The sequence below is a fragment of the Gekko japonicus genome, unplaced genomic scaffold (assembly GCF_001447785.1).
Source record: "Gekko japonicus isolate JY-2015 unplaced genomic scaffold, Gekko_japonicus_V1.1 scaffold169, whole genome shotgun sequence".
NCBI classification, from domain to species: domain Eukaryota; kingdom Metazoa; phylum Chordata; class Lepidosauria; order Squamata; family Gekkonidae; genus Gekko; species Gekko japonicus.
In genome coordinates this window covers 883,047-903,923 of record NW_015161951.1, presented here as the reverse complement: position 1 = coordinate 903,923, position 20,877 = coordinate 883,047, and the positions used below count along the sequence as shown (strand labels likewise).

At 44.0% G+C, this 20,877-nt stretch overlaps 1 protein-coding gene across 1 annotated transcript in view; it reads right to left on the bottom strand.

Moving 5' to 3' along the window:
• PPFIBP1 (PTPRF interacting protein, binding protein 1 (liprin beta 1)) overlaps positions 1 to 20,877 on the bottom strand; it is a 192,365-nt gene that overhangs the window by 102,550 nt on the left and 68,938 nt on the right. Inside the window, exons 2-3 of the mRNA XM_015429444.1 lie at positions 3,185 to 3,282; positions 832 to 1,037 (exon numbers count right to left, since the gene is read on the bottom strand). Of these exons, the coding sequence (XP_015284930.1) occupies positions 832 to 1,037; positions 3,185 to 3,248 (270 nt within the window). The 5' untranslated portion in view covers positions 3,249 to 3,282. The remainder of the gene's footprint in view (positions 1 to 831; positions 1,038 to 3,184; positions 3,283 to 20,877) is intronic.

Here is a 20,877-nt window from a genome sequence, read left to right as displayed (position 1 = left end):
AGCCTTGTTAGCTTCTCAGACCCTGCTAAATGCAGATACTGTGAGCAAAATGTATGTGAAATTGGAGGAGATTCTGGGAGAAATTCAAAGGAGTCATTCAAATCAGGAATTAAAAACTCATGAGATGGGAACTAGTAGAAAACAGAGAGCAGCTGGAGGCACAATGGGGTACCAAAGAAAGAATCTTTCTTCCTCAGGCTTAAAATTAACATTGATATTCCACTGAGGACTAGAAGTATTAATTCCAGTTTAGCCCATATAAGGTCAAACAACTAATCACTCCTTATAGAATTATACTTCCTATAAATCAGCAACTACAGTCTGCACAATACAGAACAACACAACCTTTCCCTGCCTTTTGACAGCATTTGAAAAGAGAGGAAGAGAAATCACCCCTTAACTTTCAAGTTTTCAGACAGGGGCACAGCCCTACTGCTACCCTTGGTTGACATGGATACAGACAGAAAACAGAGTAGACATTTTCAAAATAATAGTAGAAACAAGCAAGTCAAAACAATGTCAACTGGCTGAAGACTTTACAGAGTTGATGTTTCACATCTCTGAAGCAGAATGCAGCCAAGAAGCAAAGAGCAATTTTTAAAACAAAATTAAAAATGCTTTAATTAGAATGCAATCATGGAATTAATGCTTAAAAATAAGGCATTACATCTGTCCTGTTTCTCAGACAAATCAATATAAAAGGAATTGCAATCTGACTGCATAAATTCCTGCTAATAATTTGAGCAGTATATTAGCCAGTCAGAAAGAACAATGGTCCAACCAATTTTTTTTTTTAAAAAAAACACAAAGTAATCACTTGTACTGTCGTACCATTTGACTCTGTAGCCATTCAATCAAAATCTCTGCTGTCGAATCTGGGACTTGACACCGCAATCCTTCTTTCTCATCCACTTCCATCAACTCCAGTAAGCCGCGCAAATCCTCCACCAGATGTAGGGCTCGCAGGCTCCCCATGAATGGAGAAGTTGGGGACTGGCAATCAAATATGCCATTGGAATACTCCAAAGCCTTGGAGCCTAGAGGAACACAAGAGTTAAAAACAGCATTAGCTCAATTATGGTGTGTGTGTGTGTGTGTGTGTGTGTGTGTGTGTGTGTGTGCGTGTGCACCCCCAGGCCTGGAAGTCATAGCAACCTCTGGTGACTCCTACTAGGGGCATGGAGGATGTTCAGAGAAGTGGCTTGATAGCCTCCCTCTGCCTCCCAGCCCTGGTATTCTTTGGAAGACTCCCATCCAAATACTTGCCAGGGTCAGCCCTGCTTAGCTTCCGAGCCCTGACGAGATTGGGCTTACCTGGGCTATCCAGGTCAGGGCAGCATTAGCTCATTTTTTAACAATATATACAGAATGTCTATACATGCACACACACACACACACACATGTATGGGGAGAACAGTGTTTAAACTGTGAAGAATTGCTACAAACCTTGCTCATGCCCAGGGAAGTAGGAGGAGAAGGAGAAAGGTTTCAGGGCAGTATATGGATTAAAATGTGGTTTCTTTCAAGGAATCAAAATAATAAGTCTAGAATCCCAATTTGCAGGCATGAAGCAAGCCTCCGTTTGTTAAAGCAAGATCTGTATAGAGTAATCAAATACATATCAGTAAAAGGCCCAGATCCCACACTCTAATGTGAGATACGCAAACATATAATGTTTTTCGGGGAATTAATTGATGAAATTTATTAATAAACTCTTGGGATTCACTACCTCAAGACTGTGTGGATTAAAAATAGAATAGACAAGGTTAAGTCTCAGCCATGATGATTACAAGGAACCTCTGTGCTTAGTGATAGTATACTTCTCGTATACTACATAGCTCCTGGGAGAGGCGACAAGGCAAAGGGACCTGGTTGTAATCTGTTATGCCTCTGTCTGGTCTCTGTTTTCTGAATTAGAACAAAGTGAATGATACAGCAAAAAATGTTTGTTAGGTTAGGCAGGGTTCTGACAGTGATTCGAGCCATAAAGCAAACACTCTGTACAGAATCAAAGATCCACAGGTGGAAAGATGCTGTGTTCCACATCGGCTATACACGTGTAATACACATTTATGATACAACTCTTTAGGAAGATGGTACAGTGGGACCAGGGATGGCAGGATACATTTTCTGTCCCTTTATGAAAGTAGTCTACAAACGGAGTAAAAATTTCTGATGCTGAGACTTGACATCTTCACCATTCCAAAACCCGCACAAAACACCTTTATAGCTTGAACTGTCAGCAGGCGTGTCGCAGCATTTTGCACTAGCTGCAGTTCCCAGGTCAGGTTCAAGGGCCTGTAGAGCGAGTTACAGTAATCCAGCCTGGAAGTAACCGTTGCTGTAGCTAAATCCTGGGAGGTGAGATAGAGAACCAGCTGTCTGACCAGCCAAAGATGGTAGACGGCTGACCCGGCAACTGCAGCAACCCAGGCCTCCATAGAAAATAAGGCAGCCAGGATCACCCCTAGGCTCCTCACCCTCAGCACTGGCATCAATGGTGCCCTGCCAAGAGTTGGGAGCCAAATTCCCAATCCCAGACCCCCAAGGTTCAGGTACAGGATCTCCGTCTTCACTGGATTTAATTTCAGCCAGCACTGCTGTAGCCATCCAGCCACAGCCTCCAATGCCCCATCCAAAACATCAGGAGCAGAGTTCGACCAGCCGTCCATCAACAGAAATAGCTGGGTGTCATCAGCATACTGGTGACAACCCAGTCCAAACCCCCAGACCAACTGGGCGAGGGGGCACCCCCTGCGGCACACCGCATTCCAGTGGGTATCGCAGAGAGATCCTCTCCCCAAGCGCCACCCTCTGTCCCTGACCATGGAGAAAGGAGGAAAGCCATTGTAAAGTAGTCCCTGTATCCCTTGAACTGGGTCCAAAGCTTCCCATCTCTTCCATTCCCCTGTTAATAATCCAACATCAATCCACAGTTTAACCTGGATTTGGAAAAATAAACACCTTGTGTCTACCATGTGTAGATTATAAAAGCAGAACAAATTACTCAACAGCTTTGAAAAACAGATGGTTAGGTCTAAGAAAAGAGCTTCCAGGAGGTTGATGGATAAATTAGCATAAATCTGTCCAAACATGGATTCCTGCACTCCCCAAGACAGTTTCACAATGCCTTCCCAATGCCAGAACCCAGTCCCTCTAAGAACAACAACAAAAGAAGCTCTACCTGCAATAATGCCGTCCATCTGTTCCAAAGCTGCAGCCAGCATCTCACTTGCATCGCTCATCATTTTCTTGCTTCTACAGGGCAGCCACTGCGAACACCTAAAACAATGAAGTGGCATTGTTACACATGTTTTGCCACATCGCAAAAGTCACAAGGAGGAACAGAAATCTATAAAATTATCTGCCCCACCGTCAATTTCCAGGTAGATGCACAACACCCAGGACTGGCTTCACCTAAGTTGCTTGGATGTGCATTGGGGTGTAAGCATGTGACGCGTTCCTGCAAGCCTATCTCCAGTAGTCCATACTGTTCTAAAATGTCTAGTCTGCTCCCTTCTAATCATCTGCTCCCTTCTAAAGCAGGCAGATGTAAAAATTAGCCCACCAGAACATAAAGCATCCTCAGGCCACATACTCTAGAGCTGTCCTCTTATTGCCAGTGGAACTACTGTGAAGGATAGCAGGGACTTTAGGCTTAGAGCTACCAACCATCACGGTGAAAAGTTCTAGAAAGTGTTAAAGACAAAGATTTAAATCATGGATTACTCTTAAAGTATACCTAGACAAATTTTGTGCAGTGTAAAAAACTTGTGCATTGTTAAAAACAATTCCTGCAGTTTTTGTCATAGAGGGCAAATCCTAGTCATCAAAAATTATGGTGCTTTTCAGTTGTGTTTTTTGTGGGGGGAGGAACTCTCAGTACTCAAAAATAGGTTACAGAAGGGAAATAATATCATCCCCAAATTTAGTGGGTAACCTCTTTGTCCCCCTTGCTTCCCACTTGCCTCTCTCTCCATTCTCATTTCTTCCCTTTTTTCCTTCAGGAAAGGAAATTGTCTAGATTATTATACGTAGACCACTTAAAAGAAGAAGACTGCATGGCACACAGGTCCATTGATTTCATTTGTAAACATTTAGATAAAAATATTAATGCGAGCATGTAGTGTTTAAGAGTGTTAGACCAGTATCGAGGGGACCTGAGTTTGAGTCCCCGCTCGTGCCATAGAAGCTCACTGGCTAACCTAGGGCCAGTCATACTCTCCCAGCCTAACCTACCTCACAGGGTTGCTGTGAGGATAAAATGGAGGCGATAATGTTAAGTCACTTTCAGTCCCCACTGGGGAGAAAGGACGGGTGTAAACGAAGTAAATCAATAAGAACCGTTCAAATGTTAAGACAGGTGGATCTCCCAGCCCTCTGGAATTGCCTTATGGGTGGGGGTGGCTTTTTGGGTTGGAGGCACAGGGGGCTGCTCCAGGAAGGGGAAGAAAGGAAAAGTATGTTCAATAAAAACTATGCTCAAAACTGTTTACTAGTCACTGGATCAAGTTATGGGGTCCATACCAAGAATGTTAGCTGATTTACATTTTTAACATGAATCACACCAACTTAGAAACCATGGGAACATCATTTTCCCCTACATGCCTCCCCATATTTTAAGGTATGCTAGCAATGGTTACTTCAAACCATGATTTGTGCTGTGATTGAAAACGGTGCCAGAATCGAAAAGAATCATTTCAGCCATCACTCCTCCTCTGCAGGCATTACAGAGATGCAGTGGGCTTAACAAACTCAAATGCTGAGAAGACAGAAAATAAAAAAGAGATAAGCAACTCCAAACTATCATTTGAAAGCTCAAATCGTGGTTTGGGTATTGATCTATGGGGTCAGGACAAACCATAGTAAACTGTGATATTTTTAACTGAACACACATAAAGCAGCCTTATATAGAATACAAACTTCAGTCCATCAAAGTCAGTAATATCTACTAAGGCTGGCAGCTCTCCAGGGCCTCAGGCAAAAGTCTTTCATATCATCTGCTACTTCATACTTTCATCTGGAGATGCCAGGGATTGAACTTGGGACCCTACGAATGCAAAGGTACTCTACAACTGAGCCAGAGTCCCTTCCGCACTGTCTTGGCTTCCACCAGGCCCGCAACCACGGGGGCTCCTAGGGTGACACTCCTGGGGCGACACCCCCTCTCTAATTTGCCCTGCCCCCACCCTGCCACCTCCCCTCCCAGCAAGCCACTCTCAGATTAGCAGGCATGGGCGCAGCCATCGCTGTCGGCTGTAAGCGCTGGCCAGAGGATGCCTTCCTTGCAGGGATTGACTCTCTAAAGGAAGTCAGAGGGCAAAACTGGGGGTGGCTTTCAGCAAAGGGGCCACTGCCCCTTCTTCAAGAGGCCTCTGCCACGCCCCAGGTGGTCGGTAGAGCGAGAGGGCACTCTATTTCAGGGGTCATTTCGTAGAAAAAGAGCTAGGGGAACTCATTAGCATAACTCATTAGCATATGCCACACCCCCTGACATCAGGGGCCCGGCGGTGGACCTGCAAGGCCAGCGGGAGTGCGAGGAAGCCCCGCCAAGGCCCTCCCTGGCCCCAGGCAGGCAGGGGTGTGGAGAGGCGGGGAGGAAGCAACTTACCCTCCCTCTTCTCCTGCCTCCTCCTGGCTGAATGAGGGCTGGAAGCGGGGCGGCCGGAAGCAGGGGCGGGGCTTCATCATGTGCCCCGCCCCCCTGCACCTCACCTGGGGGAACTGCGTTCCCCCGCGTTCCCCCCCGAAATGACCTCTGCTCTATTTAACAAATAATCCAGAAGCATTAACACTCTTATTTTTCAAATTCCATGGCACCATTCTCAGCGCAGCTGGGATCTGAGGAAACATTAAGCGTACCTCTTCCCCCTAAAATTGGCCCTGCAGCTTCATTAACCCATCCAAATGCCCCATAACATCCATCCATCTATCATCTATCTATCTAGTACTGCTCATATAAGTATCACCTTAAGCAGAAACTAGAACCAAGAATATAATTTTAAAATACCTCAAATCAGTATTATTTCTCTTATATTTGATTACTGCGCCTATGAATTTTGCCACTGAGAGGGTGCCACAATCATTTGTATCCAACAGTAGCCATGATACCTGGGCTCACACATTTAGCAATTCTGTATCTTTAAAGGAAAGGGATGACTAAATTAGCCCTCAACTCATTGAATATAGGAAACTCCATCATCTTGTTTGATGGTTTCAATTTTATCATATGATCATCTGCATACTCTGTTAGAGTATGATAGTCTTATTATATTTGCCCTCCAAAACTGCTGAGGGAAGAACGTTCATTCTTGCCAAACTAAAAACTCTTCTTAGTTTGGGACTGTCAATTGATAAAAATATTTCGGCAGTTGCATCGGGAGGGCAATTAGCAAATGGAGTGATGAACATATCCTGTGAGTCCTAATAGACATACTTGTAACATCCAACTTCCTTACATATTTTTTAATTTGTCTTATAATGTCTTTAGTTTTTGTATTCTTAATCATATCACAATAGGACAGAGAAGTAAAGTCCCATAAATTTCAATGTGTCTCACTCCTGTTGTGTTATAATTTCATAGTCCAACTGTACATGCATTCATCATGGAGTGGGCTCACATAGTTCCAGGAGGATCCAAATAATCTTGAAATCCATAAACCATAAACGACGCATAGTCCAGATACAAGCAGCCGCGTTTCAAATAATTCTTTTTCAAATCCAAAAGGCTATAGTGGGACCTAAATGCAAATTCTAGGCATACACAGATGCGGATAAACAATCAAACAATATGTATAAATTGCATAGATACAAAAACAGGGATATCGGTTAGCAGTAAACTTTCAAATTACTGGACCTGTGCAATTGCAACCTGATATAAGTAGCAAGGTGTAAACTGCTTAATCTGTACATTTGCAGCCTGACTTTCAGTTTTTGTTACAGTAAGATCTCTTACCACTTGACCTGTGTGGCTGCAGCCTGATATTTGGATCTAAATTGTGATGCAACACATGGTGGGATAAGGACCCATGATCCTTTGTGACTGGTTAAACTGCATGTGTTACTACTGCTTACATTACTACTGAGATTGGGGTGTGTTTCTCTGTATTTTTGTACCTATGCAATTTATACATATTGCTTATTTATCCTCATCTGTGTATGCCTTGAATTTGCATTTAGCCCCACTATAGCCTTTTAGATTTGAAAAAGAATTATTCAAAACGTGGCAGCTTGCATCTGGACTACACGTCACTCATGGATTTCAAGATTACTTGGATCCTCCTGGAACTATATGAGTCCACTCCATGATGAATGCATGTCAAGTTGGACTATGAAATTATTATACAACAGGAGTGAGACACATTGACATTTATGAGACTTTACTTCTCTGTCCTATTGTGATTATTTTTCTGCATTTGTGCTGTTTCTTGTAAGAATACTCAGGTTTCATCTAGTTATACTGATAGTGAACTTGGCATTAAATATTATATATCTCTCCTTATATATAATTCTGTTTTGGTCATGGACTCCCCTGAACTTTCCAACACGCTCCGAAATCAGTTAGCTGAATGATCTGTCATTCAAAGGGTCTCCCTTATCTACTGGCTGCGTTGCCTGAGTCCTGCCTCCAACATTCTAAACAGTTTGCTGTTCCTCTTCCCCCCCATAGCCAGTCAGAACACAGAGGTCATTTGCATATGTGACCTAATTGGCCTTTGCTTCTAACATCCTAAATAGTCTGCTGTTGCTGTTGGGAGTCCTGAGGTAAAATACATATCCCAATCTCCCTGTGGGGTCTGGAGATCTCCCCAGCCACAGCACATCATTTCCCCTACAGAAAATTTCCCAGCTATTATAACTGATGTCCAGATGATCAAAATCAGTTCTCCTGGAGACAATGGCTGCTTTGGCCAGTGGACCCTATGGCATTATACCCTGCTGAGGTCCCTCCCCACCCCAAACCCTGCCCTCCCCAGGCTCTACCCCTCAAATCTACAGGTATTTCCCAACCCAGAGTTGGCAACTGTGTAACTGGCTATGGAACCACTTTCCAGACCCTTGGAACCCAGAAGACATGGCATAGGAGGTGCTTTTCTACCTTAGCTGCCACTGCATAGACCCAAATTAACATAAGCCAACCTCCAGACGGCACCTGGAGATCTCCAGCTATTACAACTTATGTCCAGATGACCAAGATCAGTTCTCCTGGAGACAATGGCTGCTTTGGGCAGTGGACACTATGGTGTTATACCCTACTGAAGTCCCTCCCCACCCCAAACCCTCCCCTCCCCAGGCTCTAACCCTCAAATCTACAGGTATATCCCAACCCAGAGTTGGCAGCCCTGTAACTGGCTATGGAACTGTTTTCCAGACTCTTGGGACCCAGAAGATATGGCATAGGAGGAGGTGGTTTTCTACCTTAGTTGCAACTAGGTAAAGGTAAAGATTTCCCTTGCTCGAAAGCCAGTTGAATCCGACTCTAGGGATGCGGTACTCATCTCCATTTCCAAGCCGAAGAGCCAGCGCTGTCCAAAGACATTTCCATGGTCATGTGGCCGGCATGACTAGACGCTGAGGTGCACAGAGCGCTGTTACCTTCCCACTGAAGTGGTACCTATTGATCTACTTGCAGTTTCTTGCTTTCAAACTGCTAGGTTGGCAGGAGCTGGGACCAGAGACGGGAGCTTACTCCATCATGTGGCAAATTAACATAAGTCAGGGGTGGAGGGAACCATACCTGTTACCATGAGGCTGTCCTCCCATACTACCCACTTGGGGCAGCAAAATGATTTGAGACAGCCCTGCCTTATAGTTAAGCAGAAGGAAATAAAAATGGCTTGCCTCCCTCTATTTTCCCCTTCCCTCTGCCACCTCACCAGCCACAGCTGGGACACTCACCTGGAGCTTCGTTCTAGAGACCATTGTATTTCTTCCCACAATGGGCCTTACTACTAGCATGTATATATTGCTCACTTTAAGTTATTTCAACCAGCGGTCTCTTGTGTTTTGCATCATTCAATCAAAGCCAGGAAAAGAATTTCACTTCTGAAGCATTCCTGACTCTCCTATCAATCTTTCTACTAAATTCCTCTGCTCAAGTCCAAACATCCACATTCTTGTCTGAAGCCTGAAAAAGGTGTCCATCCCTCTTCAGCAGAAGTGATTTCACTCTTTTATTCATTCTTCTAGACTCCTTTCACATTCCACACATAAATATGCCTGCTCTTTTGCTAAGCACCATTGATGCTTATAGGTATAGTGCTTTACAGCTATTTAGTGTTCACAGAAGGGATCTCTACACAAAGCAGGTCATCACCAGCAAATTTTATGATGCTATATATTTCCATGGAACATTTTATGCCTCACATATGTAAACAGAGTGTTTATCTACAGTTGTCAGGGCTGTTGTGCTGCAAATCAATTATATTATATGGGCTAAATATGGGATACTAGCCCACCCGATTGCATATAACCATTAAGCTATCTGTGACATAAAACAGAGGCAGAGGGAAGCAAGTTGAAGCAAGTTTCTCCCCCTGGTGGCAATGTTTAGAGGCCATGGGCAACTAAGCTAGTGGCTATTTAAAAGTCCACTTGAATGTATCCACAAAGCTGGAGCTCAACTTTCTATTGTTGAGTCATGACATTTTGGGTTCACCTGAACCCAGATAATGTGGAACACTGGGCCATACTCTAATAAGCCAAGAAGAGATTCTGTCTTTTCAAAAAAATTGTATTGTTTATTTTTGCCCCATCATCTATTTTTTACTTCGGTGCTTTTACAAGATCTGTGCCCAATGGGGACAAATGTACTGATGGAAGAAATACAGCCAATACACTGCACATATCCTGTAATGTCTGCAGAATTTCCAGGTCACTGTTATCATTGCGGATAGACCTGTCAGAAACAGAGCTCTTTGTTGTTCACATTTCTATCCCACCCTTTCTTCAAGGAGCTGCAGGGGTTACATAACTGAGGCTAGCATATTGGCGGGGTATAAATCCAATCTCTTCTTCTTATTCTTCTTTGTGCCAAATGTATTTTCCCCATATCCAGGGCTATTTTGGGGGAGGAACACCCTGGAACGGCGTTCCGGCTGGCTTCTGAGCCCGCCCCTCTCCTCCCCGTCCGTCCTGCCACCCTGCCCCTCCCTTGCCTCTGCCCAGGCATGAATTACTCAGGGTTCTCTTGTCAAGGCTATGCTGTGTTCACCACCTGACACCAGCAAAGCCCAGCAGAGGCAGGACGAGAGAGGCAGGCACGTGGGTCATGCATGGCACCCCAGGAGGCTCTCGCCAGAAGGCGCCTTTAAAGCGAACACCTGCCAGAACAGCTGCGTGATGCCTTCATGCCCTGGGAAGGTGAAGCTGGCTGCCCTTGGGGCATGGCTGCCGCTACCAAACACCCGTCCCGCTATACCATGAGGCGGGGCTTGCAAGAGAGACAACTTGGTGGGGGATCCTCAGGAGCTGCTGCTGCAGCAGGCAGCAAGGTGATACAGGCTGGGGTCAGGCGGGCAGGGAGAACTCCTCCTGAAGGTCATCACAAAACCCGGGAAAGCTTGGCGAGGTCATCTCCCAAACCAAGCTGAAGCCAAGCACATAACTCTTCCCTGGATTGCAGACTTTCCAAAGCTGCTCCTCTAAGCCCAGCACGAGACAGACAGAACTCTCAAAGGGGAGCAAAGAACGGAAAACTCTCGTTAACTTTCGTTTCCCCCTAAATCTGGGTTAAGGAGACAGGAAACCAAATGCGGGCCTACGCAAAGGCAACAAGTAGCTTGCTGATTCCCACAGTGCTCAAAAAGAAAGGGCAGAAAGCTGAAGAGAAATCCCACATAATACCCCGGCCTTGCAAATATAATGGTGGCTCCCCTTTTTGTCTTCTTGCACAGCCTTACCCAGAATTCGACCCGCCACCCATTATTATTCCTGATCACGCTGTACAGCTACTGCCTATCCTGACCATAGAGGACAAGCCTACCTACCAGCTTATCCTCTATGGTCAGGATAGGCAGGAGTGGCGTTATGTAAACTGCGCCTGGGTGTCAGGGTGCTCAACAGGGCAAGGGCAAAGGCAGCAGTGGCAGTCTTCTTAAAGGGGCCCAGCTCCTATTCAAAGAGAAGCGTTTGTCATCGAGTTTGCAGTGATCGGTGCTTATCTCGACATTTCCTTCCGAATGCATATTGTTCAGGATTGCATAATTTCTGGGGTTCAGTAAAGCACATTCCCACATGAGAATGCTCTGTAAGGAATGAAAGGAAGTGGGTCGAATCGAGTTTGCTGGTGTTTTTAAATTCTGGATTTCTGAGAGCGAGGCTCAGCAGGTCTACTCAGAAGCAAGTCCCGTTTTATTTAATGGGGCTTACTCCTAGGAAAGCTGTCCAGGATTGTAGCCTTTATGAGCTGATTTCAGTCCTCCTCACTGATATTTAGATGAGCGATAATTTAGGGTTGCCAAAAGCTAGGGGGAAGCGAAATCCTGATAATAATGGAGGTTAAATGGGAAGCTATTACCAGGTGACCCTATTTACCTCTAGGCCATGAAAAGATTCGGTTTCCCAATGCCACACATTAAGCTTCGGGGGGGGGGGGGGGGGGGAGCGGAATTTTCAGTGTTCAGGGGTAAGTCTAGTAGGTTTGCCGGAGAAACTTCCCAGAGAAAAATGTCCTGTTTCTTTAACAGAAGCTTAATAGAATGGTACTTGTCAGGTGATGTCATTTAGAGAATCAGTGTGGTGTAGTAGTTAACACTGTCAGATTGGGATCTGGGGGGAAGACCTATATTTAAATTCCCACTGACTTTACACCAGTTGCCTCCCAGTGAGAAAGGCAGGCTATAAATGAAGCTAATACTACTAATAAGTACCTGTCAGTGCAATCCTAAAAACACTTTCCTAGGAGTAAGTCCCATTGATTAACAAAGGATTTCTCAGTAGAGTTGCTTATACTTTCTCCATCCAAGAGCAATCTGAAATAAGTCTCAGAATCTTAGTCAAATATATTCTACAGGACTTACTCCCAGGAAAACAGGAGTAAGTATATTTAACAGGGCTTACTCCCAGGACTGCCCCATCCACATCATGTATTAAATTAAAATTTATTTTAGTAATTAGGGTGTATTTTTCTTCAATTAGTTTTTCTACTAATACTGAATAAAGAGTGTTTCTTTGAAAGAAGGAGCAGGTGGTAAGCTTACCTTGATCCTGTCTATCACACATACTTGTGTTTACCAAGCTGAAGGTAGGCTATAATTCACAGGTTCAATGCATTCTACCTGCGTGTGACTACAAAATCGGGGGTTAACAGGGCACAGTGCATAGCTGGTAGGTAGGACTGCCAGCCTCCAGATGGTGCCTGGAAATCTCCTGGAATTGCAACTAATTCCCAGACTACACACACCTGCTGGAGCAAATAGCTGCTCTGGAGGATAGACTACGGTTGTCAGCCCCACAGTTCAGGTTCTCTATTGGCGGCAGGAGAAAAATAAAAATGGTTGTCTGGCTGATGATGTGATGTCACTTTAGGAAAACGTGAAAGTGATGCCACGCCTCTCTAGGAATCACTGGGGAATCTGTGGTAAAACCATAGAGTTTCCAGTGATTCCTGGAGAGGATGGCCATCCCTTCTGGGGAAAACCTGGGCCTGGCAACCTAAGGGTGGACTCCAAGGCATTATATCCCTCTGAGGTTTTCCCCAAACCCTATCCTCTCCAGGCAACCTCACTAATGAGTTCCGTTCAACATCATGAATTGCAGATTTAAGATAAGCTTATTGTTTAATATAATACAATGACTGTATTCCTAAGGACAGGTACTTGAGTAACACTGCAGTGCACTCCTAAACTGAGTTACCTCTTCTACATCAGTTGACTTCAGAGAAGGATATAGCTGTCAAGAAACTGGTCCCTTTAAGCAGTTTTGTGCTAAATTCAAAAAGTTCACACTGGGCCTAGTAAAAAATCATGAAAGTTTCTCTCTCGAAGAACTTAGGTCAAGCTCCTTGTAGCTTTAAAGAGTCAGATAAAGGAGATGGGAGGTAACAGGCCTGACAGTTGGAAGGCCACATGACTCTGGGAGGTACACTGCATCTCATTAGTGCCCAAGCTCATGGGTGGGAGAAAGTGTTTGCTTAATAAAAGTATGGAATTGGAAACTTTTAAAAAAAAATGTTTTTATTGGTTTTGTCAAAACCATTTTGACAACAAACAAGGTAAACAGAATAAGAAGCAAAAGCTGGATGACCACACTTCTGGTAACATGGGGTGGGGACTAATATGCTAATGAGCTACACCATTACATGCGTAGCCTAATATGCTAATGAGTTCCTGCTGGGCTTTTTCTACAAAAAGAGCCCTGCATTTAACCAAGAATCGGCACTACTGTTCTTTTGTCTGGCACAAATTAGACATGTGCAGGGCTCCACGTATTTGCTTAAATAGGACAGTGCAGATTAGGCTAAAGGATTTTCTCTCTGTGTCTCACAGCTTCAGGTAAAAAGGTTTCAAAATCCACTATCACTTTACAGTTCAAGCCAGGTATCCAAAAAGCATCCAAAAAGCATGGAAGAAATCTGTAGAGCTACAACCTGGTCCACCTTTTATACCTGTGTGAGACACTATAAGTTGGGCCAGTTTAAAATCTGCAGCAGCTACATCAGGTAGAAGAGTGTGTAACATAGTGGTGGAACAGAATAAAAATAAAGATGAGGATCCCACCCAGGTTGTAGTTTAGGCATATAACCCGGTGAGATCAGGGCCCTGCGGGACTTGGGACAGTTCCACAGGGCCGTATAGAGCTTTCCCAGCAGGCATTCTGATAGGAGCTGCACCTTATCAGCTACGCCCTGTACCAACATACTGCCAGCCGAAGCTACCTAGAGTGGATGCACCGCTGAAAATGCTCCTAAACGCACTTTACTGTATCTGAATTGCCATCGATATATTAATGGTCTAAACTGTTTATTGTGTATTTTATTGTGTATTTTATATTGAGATGTATTTTTGTATTTATTGGGTTTTATGTAAGCTGCCCTGAGCCTGCCTCGGGGGGGAGGGCGGGGTAAAAGTTTAAATAATAAATAAATACGTTTCTATGACTTCCCCCACTGAAGGAGAACGAAGCATTGGAGCTCACCTGAAGGTTTTTTTCCTCTTCAGTGGGGAGATGTTGTCCATACCCAATCACCAAAAAAACCCAAAAAAAACCAAAACCCCTAGTCAGATGCAAAATCTGTTATGAAGTTGGGCTATATTAAGACTGGGGGGTCACCCTCACTCTGAGACAATACAGACTACACAAATTTGTATAGCCCTGCCTGGAGCGAGAGGAGGCGTGACCTAACCAGTTTGGATGACTTTGCCCCACTGAAGAGAAGAAACCTTCAGGTAAGCTCCAATGTTTCGTTCTTTAATTTCCTGTCTTTTGTTATTTGCACACCTGTCACATGAAAGAACCTGTTAGGGACAGAAAGAATTCAATATTCCAAAGTGCGACAAAAAGTGAGACCACAGCTAGCACTCCCAGGAATATTTAAACAAGCACTGCTTATTAATAGCAACATCAACCTTTGAACCACCTGTTGGCAATCAGTGTTCCCTCTAAGCTGAGTTAGTGTGAGCTAGCTCGCAGTTTTTTAGCCTCTGGCTCACACATTTTTGTCTTAGCTCAGGAAGGAGGGCTCCAGAGCAAACTACGTAATTTATACAGTAGTCAAATTGCTTGCTCACAACTTTAATGCCAGTAGTTCACAAAGTAGAATTTTTACTCACAAGACTCCACAGCTTAGAGGGAACATTGTTGGCAATACTGCCATGTAAACATACCTATTTCATCCATTCCTAACTGCTTTTCTTTTTCCACTTGTGTCAATACTTACAAAGGATCTGAAAGTAGTTCACTGTCAGATTTCTAAGATTCAGATGCAAATAAATGGGTAAACCGTCAAAGAACTCCAAATGCAGACTATCTGGAAAAAAAATCAATTTTCAGCTGTTTGTAGTAAGACAGCAAAATGAGTCTTACTACTAGATACAGAACAATTATTGCCCAGATATGCCCTTCTTTTCCTGGACTGAGGGCATAGTTCGAAATCAGAAAGTTAATTATGCAATCCCATCAGAACATTCATCAAATGAGCCAGCTTGGGAAAGACATAATAAAGAATGGGAAACATTCCAGAAAAATCCTAAAAAGATCAAGAGATTCTTGAAAGTACTTCCATCCTTCTGCCTCTAGTCTGTTTCTGCTACACAATTATAAAATATCCTTTTCAGAAAAAGGAGCTTTAGTACTCCCAAGGGTTCTCAAATCCTTAGTAATTTTGAACATGGCTGATTGGAAGCTTCTGGCCTTTATAAAAAAAATTTAAAAAGCGAACAACAGTATTCAAGTCATTGTTTCTGCTCAAAGATTTTTTAAAATAGCCACTGTTGCAATCTGTAGTATTTATAGTCAATTTCTAATAAGTAGTTTTAATCACAGTGGCTAATACTTATGAATTATTCAGATGTTATTTGCTAAAGCAGAGCTCTGGTTATCATTAACCTGAATGCCTGAAACTGCTTTCATCAAGTTACAGAGTTATCCCACTTTATCATTTGCAATGAAAACCAGTACAGAATGATCAATCCAAGCCCGTAGCCAGGATTTTTTAAGTCAGGGGGCATTTAAATTTCTTAGGGGGCATGGGCTAATCAAATTAAAGGTAATTTAATTCAGTTTCTGGGGGGGAAATAGAGAGGTGCTGTCTGGCTCCACGTGGCCACCGTAGCTGGCCCTTCATACCAGATGGCTGTGCAGGAATACCCGGCTCCTTCCCTGCACCTGCCACTGCTCAGGGGCTCTTGGGTGGATGGGAAGTCGGGGGGGCCTAGCCCTGAGATGCCCCAGCCCTGAGATGCCCCACTGTAGCTACGGGCCTGGATCAATCCATTATGGACTTATTATCATTCAAATGACGGCCATTAATTTACAATGCAAGGACAAGATCACAGTGATGCAGGGCTTTATACTATTATCTTTTCTTTAAAGTACAGGAAAGAGAGCTCTTTTTAGATACAGAGACAGACTGTAAACTTTACAGAAATAGTCCAATTACAAGTTAGGTTTATCATGATTTGGGGATACTGCCATAAACACAACATTTATTTAGCCTAAGTATTACCTTGGGATATAGGGTTGTTTTAAAAAAATAGAAAATATACACTTTTCTTTTTCTCAAAAGCCCTGAGATTGATATGTTAAACTGCCTGAAATAGCACATCACAAGATCCTGCAACTTTCCTAGTGTTACCAATCACAACTTCTGATTCATGACCGGAACAAAAACACTGCTTGTTAACACCTTCAGGTCAAACCATTGTTTGTTTGCCAGCACCTGAATCACACTGAATCAGCACCTGAATCACACCAGGATGTTCTAGAAAACCCTGCCATCTGTAGTCTCTGAGTTTTTTCTGATGGAACTGGGAGTCCAGGGCACAAGGGTCTGCTTTCATTTATCTGAATCAGCACCATCTGCATTTCCATCATGTACTTGTTGCTCAGTATCAACAATGAATTTACCCACAGGCATAACTGTCCTTAGTAGGGATGGGTGCAAATCGGGAAAACAGAGGTTCTTCCCAGTTCATGGTTCGTTTCATGAACCAGTTCGGATTGTGAGGTTTGGAGGAAAATCTGAGATCTTCCCTTTAAATGACTTGCATCTATTTCATCCTAACGGGCTAAAATGGATGCAAGCCAAATACCTCTTGCCCCCCCCTCCACTTCCTACCATGAATCCCACGAACCTCTGAAATTATGTGGAACATCGTGGGAGGGTCATAGAAAGGGATGGGCACAAACCTTTGGTTAGCAAACCATAAATCGGCAATGTTTGTCACAAAACTATTTATTTTATTTATTCGATTTTTACCCCACCCTCCCTGCCAAAGCAGGCTCAGGGAGGCTTACAAAGGATAAAACATAAAAACAATTATAACATAGGTAAAATCATATAAAACCATATAAACTAGGTGTGTGATGAGGTTCATGCCAATCCCTAGTTTTTAGTTTCCTTCCTCCAGTGTATAAAAACATTCAGCAGTGCAATTCCAATAACTAGAAACATAACAATGCAGATGAATCTCCACATCAGAAACATTCATCTATCCATCTCACAAAAGAGAAAGAACCACTCCTTTACCTTCCTTAAATGTCTTTATTATTTATTAAAACATTAATATCCTGCCTTTCCCTCTGCCGTTGAAAGCAGAGGAGGAAGATAATTATCTTGGAAGGAAGTTAATAGGAAGAAGAAAGAATTATCTTGACACCCTCCATATGGCCAAGGTTTGAATAAATCTTACACTTGCAGACAGAAAGTAAATGTTTGAAATTGTCTGCAGCTGTCCCCAAATGGAGCATGTCACTATTTGTACTTCATGGTCATACAAGCATCATTTATGCTCACAAGCAGTCAACCTTGAAGTCAAATCAAAGTATTGCAGACAACAAAAGAAGCGCATCTCAGGAACATTCATTTTCCCTTGCAAGTTATTTTACAAACCATCAGCCTAAAGAAGAGATCTGTTTAACCTGGAAGTCTGCTCCTGTCAGGAGGTCTGATTTCATTCACACTGTGTTCTCTATTCTGCTGGACAAAACACAGCTATCAATATGCTGATAGTAAAAAGCAGTCTGTTGATCAAATGCTAGACAGAAATGCCACAAATTCAATGGATTGTCTTCACTTACAGAGTGGGTTCCAACAGAATGTTTCCATGGAAAGATTTCCACCTTCAGTGCGTTGAATCCAATTCCCCTGCCTTGAGCAGACTAAAGGTGGTTCTGCTCACAAAAATGGGTTCCACAACAACCACAGATTCACTCGTCCAGCTGCAGCTCCCCTATTCATATATTCCTCAGTGTCCCCGAAGGCCCCCCCCCAACCCTCAGAAGCAGCCTTTTGGAGGGTGGAGGGGACTGAAGCGGAGAGCGGGAAGAAGGAAAAATAAGTTTCAGAGCAGACACCCCATTCACCCTTTTCTCAATGCCTTTTGTTTGGGATGAGGCAGAGACATGGTCTTTATTTTCCCCAGGGGGACTACTTTATATCGGATTTAAATTACCAAGGGTGGGAGACTGATTTGTGCCTGCATCCTCTTCGTGTCCTTAGCATTTCACTGAATCTAGCTCCGGCTGAAGTTTTCCAACCAGTTCTCCAGCGCAGTGCCTGCCACACTCTTCCTTTTCCTTAAGGCTACGCTTAAGAGCATCTTCGAGGCCATGCCCTCTTCCCAGCTCTGTCTTGCTCCCAAGCCCCAGATCTTCTCTTACTGACTTTCATTTTCCTCCCCAAGTCTGCCTTTCCCCAGTGCTTACCTTCCTAGCCCTTCGCCATAAGCTCTTTTCTTGCCCCACAAAGCCTCCTTTCTCCAACCTTCCCCAACCCACCTTCCCCAGCCTCTTGTGCTTACCCCTCACCTCTGCCACTGCCACTGAAGGTTGAGGAGTTCCCACAGCCCATTTACTGCAGTTCCTATGGGGTGCTGGACCATGGCAACGGCAAGGCAGCACAAGTAGCAGCTGAGTCAGAAAATGACACAAAGTGCCCCAGGGCCAAGCACACTCTCCTGCTGCAGCTGCCCAGCCTGGTATGATGGGCTCCCGTTTATTCAGGACTCAGCAGCAGTTTGCTCTGGAGCAGCTCTGGCATCTGCTGGAGCTTGAGGGGCCCCAAAGAAGAGTGCCACAGTCAGGGCCGGCTCACTCACTAGGCGAACTAGGCGATCGCCTAGAGCGGGCTGGCCCTTAGGGGCGCCAAGCTGCACCCGGCCCCGTACTCTGGGAGTTTCTTGATTATTTGTGTTTTTCATTCTTCCTAAAATGCATTTATTTTTGAAAATTGGTGGGCGCATGGGGGAGCGCCAGAAGGGATCCTCGCCTAGGGTGCAAAATAAGCTGGGGCCGGCCCTGGCCACAGTGTTCTGTACCAACAGAGAATGCGTTGGCTTTCAGGGAAGGGGGAAGGGGAGGCACCCAGGATGCTCTCATAGAGGTGCTGACTGCCTTGTTCATCCATCCAGGGCTGCCTTGGCATGCAAATCCAGGCAACAGCAATCATCAGCACAGGGTTCTGGCAGGCTGAGAGAACGAAACTCTCCTCTCCCCTCTCTATGGAAGTCACCCTCAGACAGGCTGCTGTGGCTGCGGCACACTTCTCTGGGTCCCTGTCACCCAGCCACCACTTTGGTAAGTGAGAGAGCCACAAAGCCAGCAAGCATGAAAATAGTACTGGTATGCCACACTGGTGCATACTGTCACAAAATTGGCCCTGCATATAAATGGAAGCATCCATGAGAGAAATAACCCCCAGCCTTTGACCATACAGTTCAGACCCTTTGGGACTGATGAATCATGTTCAATGACAGGCAAACACCCCCCACCCACCCCCGTTGTACCCAGACACCAAAAACACGCGTGCAGAACACCACTGTATTTCCTCCAAGCCCAGTCCTGAATGGGGAAGGTTAGGCATTAGAGAGCCATTCTGATCTGCATCTTCTGGCAATGAGATCTTAGTTTACAACAGTAGCTTTGGTCTTCACAAAGATACTTGCCTTCGTATCTGGTTGCCTTGACCTGTCTGTTAAATTCTTATAGAAAGCCAGTTTAGATCCCAACCAAGATTCCCTCTCATCATCTACAATCCATACCAAAGCACCCTAAACTGCTATGCTATCTGAGCAAATAATTCAAAATAATCTTGTAGCCTATTCTATTTACCTTCTTCTATTATTATTGTCAAGTTAACCTGACTTTTCACTGCTTGCAATACAAGTTTATTCCACAGGGAAAGCTTACCAACGAGAAAAGATATTAACATATGGAGTTGGTCACTACCTAATAACCCTTTGACCATGACTCCTTCCTATGCCCCAGGGAAGGCAGTTAATATTGAAGCTCGGTCAGGGAGCTTACTAAATACAATGTAATTTAGTTGTAATGAATAATTACTTAATGATGGATGAGCTTTTTGAAGATCCCAAGCAAATTATTAAGTAGTATGAGTGATGGAAGGTATTTCAAGTCTGAGGTGGAGAGTGGGAGTGATCATAAAGAGCAATTTTTCCAATGGAAGCAAGAGTGACATCTAATGACACAATAATTTTGTGGTTCGGGAAGACGGTGCTATTCATAAATATTTTATGGAATTATGCACCTGGGGGGGTATGGAAACCTATCACTCAAACACTCCTTTCTGCTGCTAGAATAATCCTTTATAAACATGTAAACATTTATTTGGCCCTACATTAACACATCAACACACTAACATAATTTTATTTTTCGGTTCACAAAGCCACTGATAAAAACAACATGAACATAATATACATTCTGTTTAAAAGATTACATAAATTTATGCAGTTCAGGTCTACCAGCAACCCTTAGCAGACTGGAAACCCCGTGCTCAGAAACAGTAGAATTCTGAATGCGTTCCTGGCTGGCTCATGAGCCTCTGACCGAGATGCACCCGCTTGGCCACTATCAGAAACCAACTGGTGAACCAAAGGAAGCCCCTGAGCTGACCCACCAGGGATTTATTACATTCTAAAAAAAGCCAAGTCAAAACAAAATTGCCAGCGGCTACCAGCAGACAATGTGCTTTCTAGGCACGGCCATGCTCTCTTTATACAACAAAACTCTGTAACTCCAGTGATCCAAAAGAGATAATCAAGGCCACAGAGCACACAATCAATCCAGCTGGTTTCCACAACGTTCAAGGGGACATTGAGAGTTTAAAGTTGACTTATACTAAGTTGGATAATTGATTCATCTTCCTGTCTCAGTAGGGAGAACATATCCCATTCTCCTGCTGTTGCTTTCTCTCCTTCC